The sequence below is a fragment of the Cucurbita moschata genome, unplaced genomic scaffold (assembly GCF_002738365.1).
Source record: "Cucurbita moschata cultivar Rifu unplaced genomic scaffold, Cmos_1.0 Cmo_Scf00031, whole genome shotgun sequence".
In the NCBI taxonomy this organism is placed as follows: domain Eukaryota; kingdom Viridiplantae; phylum Streptophyta; class Magnoliopsida; order Cucurbitales; family Cucurbitaceae; genus Cucurbita; species Cucurbita moschata.
In genome coordinates, this window is record NW_019268547.1 from 1,155,805 (window position 1) to 1,165,449 (window position 9,645).

The following is a 9,645-nucleotide window of genomic DNA, read 5'->3' on the forward strand; positions in this document are numbered from 1 at the left end:
TAAAAATTAAAGGTATTTTTGAAAATTTTAAAAAATTTAAGGGTATAAATGTTATTATATTTTAAAAAATTTAAAGGTATTTTTTTTTTAAATTTAGTTTAAATATATTATTGAAATTTTTAATAATTTAAGGGTATTTTTGAGACGAAGTACGTGTTTTTATTAATTACCCTAAATTTTATATAAATTAATATAATATTTAATATTTTTGTATGTTATATGGTTATTTTAAAAAAAAAACTAGAAATTTGAACCTTAATTAGTACTGTCATAAAAAAAGTCAACAAAATATAACTAAAATGTCAATAAATATTATTAATGTGAATTTAATATTAATTTTGACTTATTTAAAGGTTTGAAATATTTATTTTTTTTAATTTCAATATTTTCTACAAATTATTTATAATTATAGTTTTTTCATAAATATCTATCACATTTTATATATTTTTTTTCATCTATTTTTTTAAAAATTGGCATCTCAAGATCGGTATTTAAAACGTTGGTTTTAAGTGAATTTGACATAAATATTTTTAAATAAATAAATAATATAAATATAAATATATATTTCATTTTCACAAAAATATGATTATTACATTAATTTAGAAAATCTTAATAATAATTTAAACGTCCTTTTAGGAGAAGGAAGGGCTTTTCATTGATAAAAGCACGTTCTAGAATTCTTTTTGGCATTTAATTATATTTTTTTCAATATTAAATTTAGCCAATAAATTGTGTATTTAATTTTCAAACTTTCATTTAAATTAAATTAATTTTTAAAAATATTTAAATTTAGGAAATTTTATTAAATGTTAAAAAAAAAAAAAAAAAAAAACACAAATTTCAAAATTTATTAAATTTATAATTTAATTTATTATTCATTAAATTAAAATGATCACGTTACCTACTTCTCCCTTATTAAGAATGACGACTAGCATTAAGTTATTCCAACAGAGTGAAAATTCATAAAATGTCACTTTTACTCGGGTGTCCATCCATTAGAACACTTTACCTAATAAAAGTCAATTTTAAGTATCTATAAATTTTCTGGGTAAGACACTATTTCATAGACAAACGGGTCAGAGGCTCGACTTTTCACATGAACATGTAGTGGAGCTCACAAAAAAAAAATGCATATTTTGAAGCGGTTTAAGATACTCGAGAATTAAACTTGAGAGGTTGAGAATCTCATGTACTCCTCTCGATGTGAGACCAAAATTTTATTTAATATTTTTAATTATTATAATTTAAAATATTCTTTCGTTTTATAAAAATAAATATGTGAAATTAAATAATCATAAAATCAATTAATAGATTGAGAAACAAAATATAATATTATATAACATTTTTGTATTAATGATTATTGTTAATCATATAAAAGTGATGTTTTAATTAAAATTTAAATTTTATACAAATAATTTGATTAAAAGTTGATAACTTCAATTATTACCTTAATTTTTCTTCTAATTCACTTTACACTAAATATTCCCAATAATATCTCATAGTTTTAACATTTATTTATTTTTCTAAATTTTGGATTGAAAAAATAATTTTTGTCGTTCTCATAATTTTTTTTAATAAACCCTCGTCTTTCTTGTTCATAAGCTCTTTTCGGGTAAGAATTTCATGTCATTTAATAAACTGGTGCGAATGATTACCCGTAAGGCACGAATCAACACCTTCGTCTATCACCCGAATTTCTTGATTCACGATATCGAGTATTTGCACTTTTGATTTCGTGACTTGACCTGTAGACAGTGATACTGCCACCTTGATTCTACTTTTTCTGAAGAAGCCCGTTCTTGATCTGGACATTGATTTTGAAAAATTAAATATTTGTTATCATATCGTGATTAAAAAATTTCTTGTCTTTGGCCTTACTTATCCGTTAAAACGGGAAATCTTCGTCTTATCGAGGCAAGTCTATATCTATAATTTTAGATTTAATTTTAAAAATATTATTTAAACTTTAAAATTTAAAAATATTTTATTTTCTCACCTAAAATTAAAAAAGAAAATGAAGGCAAGGAGGGAGGGTGAAAAGAATAAAGAAAAAACATTTTCAAAATAAATAAATAAATAAATAAAACGCGTCGGTAGGTGGGTCCCACCAAAAGATGGACGCTTTCGTGTAATGGGACCCACATAAATTTGACTTCCTCACTTTCGACTTCTTTTGTTTTTTCTTTTATTTATTCCAAATTTCCTTTTTTGTTTTTTTAATTTCTAGATCTTTTTTTTTTCTATTTATGCTTTACTTACCTCGGGATTGAGAAATCCAACGGTGATCGAGACATCTCCCGTGTACCATACGGGAAAGCGACCACAGGGGATTACTTTCTCCGAACAAGATCCCCTACAAACGAGTCCACTACACCCTCTCCCCTTCTACCCAATCTTGTTATTGACTAACCCCAAAACGACAAAATCGAAAAAAAAAAACCTTAATTCTATATTTTGAAATATTCAGATGGGCCCCACATATTAGATGACGTGGCAAGCTTCTTGAATTAAAAAACCTTCATTTAATGCAACTACCTCCGCAGGTTAAATTTACTCTCCTCGACCACAATTTACGAAATAGTCCCCATGTGTTACACGTGGCTTGTTATTACAGGTCAAAGCCGTGGAAAAAAATAATGCGGATTACAGCATATTAGCACCCAGGAATATGTATTTTATATATTTATAAAAAAAACAAAATTAATATTGCTCTAAAATCCGAATTTCCAGACCTCTCTCTCTCTCTCTCTCTCTCTCTCTCTAATTCCATTTTTTCCGATTCTGATTCTCTCGCTATTTTCTCCCGTTGTCTTCGGATTTCCGGCGGTGAGGTTTTTTATTTCGTTGATTGTGTTTGTTTTTGTTGTCGTCTCTGTTTTTAGAGCTCAGAAACAGAGGGAAGAGTGGCGGAGGAGCGGCGGAGGAAGAGCTCTAATCTGTAATGGGTTGCTTTTGTTGCTTCGGTTCATCGAGCAAGAAACCGGAGAAAATCGAACAAAACAACCCTAACGCCTTCAATTCCAAAACTCACAAGCCCGATGATCGAACGCCTTCAGGTGATTTTCCCTAATTTCTCCAAGAATCTCTCAAATGGGCGAAATCGGCTCTGTTTGACCTTCTTAATTTTGGTTTGTCTTTTTGTTTTTTAAAAATTTTATTCAACTTGTTGTCGTCTTGTCGGACTTCCTGTCGAACATTTTTAATATAATTTGTGATATTCCTTTTCATTTCTTGGTTTCTTTATTTGATTAAGGTGAAGTGAATTAAGTACAGAGTTCTGTTTCTTATTGTTCTTTTGTTGTGGGTTTTTACAGATAAACCCAAAGTAAATTCAAGTTTAGCAGTGAAAAGGGATTCTGATGTGAAGGTTGTTGTGTCTAAAGATGATCAATTAGCTTTAGATGTTAAGAAATTGAATTTGAAAGATGAAGTTTCTGAGGATGGAGAAACCAATGGCCGTGCTAAGACTTTTACATTTGAAGAACTTAAGGCTGCAACAGGTAATTTCAGGTCAGATTGCTTCTTGGGTGAAGGAGGATTTGGCAAAGTTTATAAAGGGTACTTGCAGCAAGTTAGTGAGGTCAGTGTACTGAGTTTAACTGAATCGTTTTTCATTTCTGGAGCTCTTATTTGTAAATATAAAACAATAATTCAAACGAAAAACAATTGAAAACGCTCAAGTTCACCTCTAGTAGATATTGTTTTGTTTGGGCTTACCCTTTCGGACATCCCTTCAAGCGAGAGAGAGGTTTCTACACCCTTATAAAGAATGCTTCGTTCCCTCTCCAACCGATGTGGGATCTCATAGTTCCTGTATTCTAAAATTATTAAGCAAGCTAGATATTCGTATAGAATATAATGTTCTTTCTCTTTATTTAAGACAAGTTGTGTGCTTCTACTTGTTTAGTAATCTAACCCGTTTTTTGCTTTGGTTTAGATTGTTGCAATCAAACAACTCGACCGCAATGGAGTTCAAGGAATTCGGGAGTTTGTTGTGGAAGTCTTGACTTTAAGTTTAGCTGATCACCCTAACCTTGTTAAACTCATTGGCTTTTGTGCTGAAGGGGATCAGAGGCTGTTGGTTTATGAATATATGCCATTGGGATCTTTGGAAAACCATTTACACGGTACGTAATTCGTTGACTCACGACTTATAATCTTTTAGCCTACTATCAGATTATTTGACATGTACTCCACTCTTTGTAGATCTTCGACCCGGTGTGAAGGTAATTGACTGGAACACAAGAATGAAAATAGCAGCAGGTGCAGCGAAGGGTTTGGAGTATTTGCATGAGAAGATGAAGCCCCCGGTCATCTATCGTGATCTGAAATGCTCGAACATTTTGCTCGGTGAAGGATATCATCCAAAGCTATCTGATTTCGGATTAGCTAAAGTAGGTCCCAGTGGGGATAAAACCCATGTTTCAACCAGGGTTATGGGCACATATGGGTATTGTGCACCAGATTACGCAATGACCGGTCAGCTGACGTTCAAATCAGATATTTACAGCTTTGGTGTTGTTTTATTAGAACTCATCACTGGCAGGAAAGCGATCGATCATTCCAAACCTCATTCGGAACAAAATCTTGTCGCTTGGGTACGATGGCTCACCTATTTTCTTGTGTATTCTAGTTCAACTTATATGATTGTCATTGTAGATTTGTTTCTTCATGAAATTCATGCTAATGATTCATAAAAACAAACATTTGACTGGTTAGGATAATACTTAAAATGTTCTCGTCTAATGCCTGATGAACATCTGTTATAGCACGATACGGAAATGACGGGTGCATCTATTTGTACCATTTATCATCTTCAATTAGTTTGAACATCTGTAAAAGTCGATTATAGATACCACAATGTTGGTCGGTTTTCTTACCTATGGATCTTAGTAGATTCCGAAACATATGGCTTACGATGCATCTGGTATTGCAGGCGCGACCGTTGTTCAGAGACCGGAAGAAGTTCTCACAAATGGTTGATCCAATGCTCCAAGGACATTATCCTGTGAGAGGATTATACCAATCTCTTGCCATAGCAGCAATGTGTGTTCAGGAGCAACCGAACATGCGGCCAGTTATATCCGACGTGGTTACCGCTTTAAACTACCTAGCCTCCCAGAAATACGATCCTCAAACACAACCAAACCATATCTCCCAAAAGAGACCACCTTCTCCTAAAATGGAACGGGACGATGATAAGAGGCATACTTCGGACGACGACGAGTCAGAGAGAGAGTGAGGCGGGCGAGGATACATCGTGGAACGGACTGGTGAATACTGTTCAGAAACATTCTTATAAAGCGCCTCGTTATCAATTTTTGGGTCGTAGATGGTAACAGGTACTTGCTAAGATCCTTTATCTTTCAGTAAATTGAGTCAAAAGCTGAGAATTTGTGCCATTTTTCTGATCTTTTTGCTTTCACGTAATCCTCCAATGTAAATAAATGTGAGCTGAGGTTCTTTTGTATGTAAGATGCCTATGTAGGAACCATGCTCCAAGTTATAGTTATAGCCAAAAATTCCTTTCCCATTAATGACTTCAACTTTGCTTCTCTTTTCTTTATTTGTCTACAATATATATATACACTAACATAGGGTGTCTCTGAAAACTCTCTACTGTCAAGTTTTCCCTCAAAACTTCACTTTAGTTTTGTTCGACTCGTTCATTTCGACTCTAGAACTTTGATTTCCGTGCTGTTTTAGGTAAAACTTCCATTGTTAATGTTCTTAATAGAGAGTGTGGAGCTTGTTTATGTGAATGGACCTGAATGACACCTTAAGCCTACTACTATCTGATATTGTCTAATTTGATTCGTTACGTATTGTCGTCAAGTTCATGGTTTTAAAACGTGTGTACTAGGGAGAGGTTTCCACACCCTTATAAAAAATGTTTTGTTCTCCTCTCCAATTGATGTGGGGTTTTAAAACGCGTCTACTAAGGAGAGGTTTTTCACACCCTTATAAGAAATGTTTTGTTCCTCTTTTCAACCGATGTGGGATTTCACCCCTCGTAATAACCCAAGTCTGTCGCTAGTTGATATTGTCCACTTTGGATTATGTATCGCCGTCAGCTTCACGGTTTTAAAACGCGTTTATAGGGAGAGGTTTCCACACCCTTATAAGGAATGTTTTGTTTCCCTCTCCAACCGATATGGGATGTCACCCCTCTGTAATATAATCCAAGCCCACCGCTAGTAGATATTGTCCACTTTGGTTCGTTATGTATCGCCATAAGCCTCACGGTTTTAAAACGAGTGTACTAAGGAAAGGTTTCCACATCTTTATAAGGAATGCTTCGTTCTCCTCTCCAACCGATATGGGATCTCATGCTCTTTTACTACGAGCCATCCAAATATTTTTTTTCTTCATGGCAACTCCAAAATTCTTTTATTCGGTATATTTGTTTAGATGTCTTTCTATTTCTTAGCAATTCATTTAAAAGTATTACCCAGGTCGATTCTCTCCAGAGTTCTCTAGTTATTCTAAAGAAGAACAATCAAGTTCTTAATGTCGTTGTTACAGAGTTTCATCGCTTTTCTCCATGGCCTCCGCTCGAACAAAAAAGAACAAAAAAGTAGAAGAGAAGTACTCGAAATTTAGATTCTATAAGCCCTCTAGTTTCGATCCGTGTTGGAGATTGCTAGCCAAGAGAATTCCATCATTAAGGCTAACAAATGATGCCATTATGAGCTTTGATCATATTCACTTGAGCCTAAATGTCTCTGTAAAATCCTTTAGAAGTTGAGGTATAAAGACATAATTGAACAAAAAAAAGTCTTTGATTTTGATGGGTACTTTTCATTGATCAAGATCACCAATTTCAGCTCCGCGGCAGCTGCCCACTGATATGTACAATGTGGAGGGCTTATGTGATGGAAGAACTCTGCAACAATCCCTTCTTGGTGACTGCAAATTCAACATAGAAATTATGTGCGTTTAACCCTCGAACTAGGATCGAAGACCGTTAAGATGTAAGATAATAACTTAAACGAGCTATCTAACCAAAATTTGAAGACTTACCCTTTGCCATCGATGAGGATCGATCTTTTTCAAGACAATGATAGACTCAATTTTATCAGGTGAACTCATTTTCCAGCGACAGTAAGGGTGGCGAGACTTGTCACGAAAATACGTACTAATAGTTTTCTTTTTTCCTCGATCGTAACGTGTGTTGCCCATGTAGAATACGAAGGGCTTTTGACAAGGGTGTTTGGTGACAGGTCGAGTGTTGAAAGCATAAGCAGTGTAATCGGCTCTTCTGTACCAGTTGAGAAAGGTTCTGGTAGGCATTTCTAACTCTCTAGGTGAGAGTACACCTCTTAAGATTTGAACCACGTATCCCCAAGAAACAGAAATGGACCAATAATGTTTCTTGTCGTAGCAAATTGATTGTTGCATTATGCTCGATGAGTCGAGTCTTACAGCCTGGAATAAGCGTTGAAGGGCTTTGACTCGAGTCATTCGAGGAAAAATTGGTTCAACTACGTCAAGGTGATGAAGGGATAACAATGGAGTCACTGGATGAGCTCCTAAAAGTCCCAATAGATCGCCATATACATCATACTACATAATGCAACACAACAAATAAGCTAAAGACAATCACCCTGTTATGTTCTTAATGAAACCCTTTTTTTCTTAGATGAAATTTTAAACAAAAAAAACTTATACGAGATTAACTGACAATAATAGTATTCGTAATACCTGATGAAACCCAGGTTCTCTTGTGAGCGGTACTCCGAGCTCGGCCATACAAGCTTGAATTCTATCATCACTCCCGTACAATCCAGGGTACCTGCCAATTCAAGTATATATCTCGATAGATAAGAGCGTAAATGTACTACTATTTTCAAAGATCGATCATACCTTTGAATGCACCGATCTTGCATCTTCTCCAACTCTTGAGCCAACGGATAACTTATAGCAAATCCTCCCCCACCGTAGGCCATGGCATAAGAAAAGTAAATATTTTGAACATGGCTCTCAGAAGAGCTCCCAATGTAATAGAATTGCCTATGATCATACTTAGACAAAACCCTCACAACATTCTCCACCATAAAAACCGTGTCATCATCCCCCATCACAAGCCATCTCACATCCTTCGTCCCCAACCTTAAAGTCTCCGAAACAACCCTTGAAATCCGCAGGGCAGATCTTTGTCCTTGCCGGTTATGGTACTTGAACTTTGACGTGTCCCCTGAAATCCTAATTGGAGGCAACCCTTCATTCCTCTTAACATATACTTTCTTATCCAACCAAACAGCCCCTCTAGTTTCCTTTGGCCTCCACCATAACTTTATGTATTCTTTCCTTTTCGACCATAAATTCGACGACCCAGCAATCCCGAAGACGATGTGTTTCAGCTCCGTGTCGTACCGTTGCGACTTCAGAGGAAGAAGAGGCTCGATTTTCATTTGTTCTTCGTCCTCTTCATCAAATGGGAAAAACTTGTCGTCGTCGTCGTCGTTGTCGTTGTCATTGTCGTTGATGTTGTTGGTTGAAGAGATGTTGGTGAGCATTCGTATATGTTCTTCGGTCGAGGAGTCTACGGCCGTAGGACATTCTTCGTGGCGCTCGAGGACGAGAATGTTGGCGGAGTACAAGAGGTAGAGAATGAAGACAAAGAGGAAGATCCAGAGAGGAGTGCTTCTATGTCCTGGAAAAGTTGTGGAACGTTGTTGTAGGGGAGTGGGACGAGACCAAGGGGAAGACACAGATTTCTTTTCAGGATCTTCAAGTTTGTTCTTGTTTCCCATAGTTGTGGAGAGGAGGTACGAGGATGTTGGATCATCAATTTGTTTAATTGGGATCCTAAGAGAGATTAGGAGAAGATTAAGGGAGTGATTTGTGGGACTTGGTAATGAGAAAAGACCCGATTTTGGATGCTAATAACATGGGAAGGAATTGTTTTGGGTCAATAATAGCATAGGTATAATTTGGCTTTAATTTTTTTTTTTTTAATAGTTTTAACGCTAAATTAATAAAAACACTTGGTGGACTTTGCACGTTTTCTAAAAAATACTCTTAGGGTAAGTGACCAACCGGTAAGTCGTTGGTGTTTTCAGCTTTGCGGTTAACGAATATGGGAATGAGTTTGTTACTATGGGGGAGATTTGTCTTTCCCACCCCACACTATCTCGAAACGGTGGATTAATTTCAATCTTCTTTATTTCCTCCTGCTCATAAGAAATAACGTGTTGGTTCGTAAGCAGAAATAACGTGTTGGTTCGTAAGCAGAAATAACTGTTGTTGGTTCGTAAGTAGAAATAACTGTTGTTGGTTCGTAAGACGATGCGATCCTGGTGTCTCGTCACTTTGACCCCCTATTCCCATCTCTCATTCTTCATGGTTTAAAAATTAATCGAGTATCTATGTCAAGAAATGGAAGAGAAAAACTTTCCAAACTTTCAATAATAAACTTTAAAAAAAAAAAAAAATCATAAATATTTTTTGAATTTTCAAAAATACTCCTAGTTTTTTTTTTTTAATCAAACGGTTAATATTAAAAGACACATGAAGTAGACGATTTTTATCCATATATTATCGATTAATTTTTTTTTAAATGGTGTTAATGCTATTTTTAAAATTTCATAATTACGTTCGAAAAAACGGATCTTTGCTCTACCAAATTATGCAAACAAGCCC

At 35.1% G+C, this 9,645-nt stretch overlaps 2 protein-coding genes across 4 annotated transcripts; one reads left to right on the top strand and one right to left on the bottom strand.

Annotated features, from left to right (window-relative positions):
* The first annotated feature begins 2,721 nt into the window (after positions 1 to 2,721).
* LOC111464790 (probable serine/threonine-protein kinase PBL5) lies at positions 2,722 to 6,917 on the top strand. Of its 3 annotated transcripts, none has more exons than XR_002714086.1 (6): positions 2,722 to 3,056; positions 3,315 to 3,580; positions 3,938 to 4,127; positions 4,207 to 4,598; positions 4,937 to 5,342; positions 6,828 to 6,917. XR_002714086.1 is itself a non-coding variant. In XM_023109023.1 (5 exons), exons 1-5 carry the CDS (start codon positions 2,942 to 2,944, stop codon positions 5,240 to 5,242), a joined length of 1,269 nt encoding a protein of 422 aa, XP_022964791.1. In that variant the 5' UTR covers positions 2,722 to 2,941; the 3' UTR covers positions 5,243 to 5,551. The 3 variants fall into 3 exon arrangements, 1 of the variants encoding a protein (XP_022964791.1); XR_002714085.1 differs by lacking the exon at positions 6,828 to 6,917 and adding an exon at positions 6,526 to 6,585; XM_023109023.1 differs by lacking the exon at positions 6,828 to 6,917 and having other exon boundaries at positions 4,937 to 5,551.
* On the bottom strand, positions 6,595 to 8,756 carry LOC111464746. Its single transcript, XM_023108987.1, has 4 exons — positions 7,867 to 8,756; positions 7,705 to 7,795; positions 7,024 to 7,566; positions 6,595 to 6,909 (listed from the first exon to the last, which is right to left on the bottom strand). Exons 1-4 carry the CDS (start codon positions 8,754 to 8,756, stop codon positions 6,802 to 6,804), a joined length of 1,632 nt encoding a protein of 543 aa, XP_022964755.1. The 3' UTR covers positions 6,595 to 6,801.
* Between the last annotated feature and the right edge of the window lie 889 nt (positions 8,757 to 9,645).

Bases quoted from the DNA above. Each gene is read 5' to 3' on its own strand.
- LOC111464790 (XM_023109023.1), top strand. From the start codon at position 2,942: ATGGGTTGCTTTTGTTGCTTCGGTTCATCGAGCAAGAAACCGGAGAAA. The intron at 3,581-3,937 runs GTCAGTGTACTG...GCTTTGGTTTAG, and splicing joins ACTTGCAGCAAGTTAGTGAG to ATTGTTGCAATCAAACAACT. The intron at 4,599-4,936 runs GTACGATGGCTC...CTGGTATTGCAG, and splicing joins AACAAAATCTTGTCGCTTGG to GCGCGACCGTTGTTCAGAGA.
- LOC111464746 (XM_023108987.1), bottom strand. From the start codon at position 8,756: ATGGGAAACAAGAACAAACTTGAAGATCCTGAAAAGAAATCTGTGTCT. The intron at 7,796-7,866 runs GTATGATCGATC...TTGAATTGGCAG, and splicing joins CAAGATCGGTGCATTCAAAG to GTACCCTGGATTGTACGGGA. The intron at 7,567-7,704 runs GTATTACGAATA...TGCATTATGTAG, and splicing joins GAGAACCTGGGTTTCATCAG to TATGATGTATATGGCGATCT.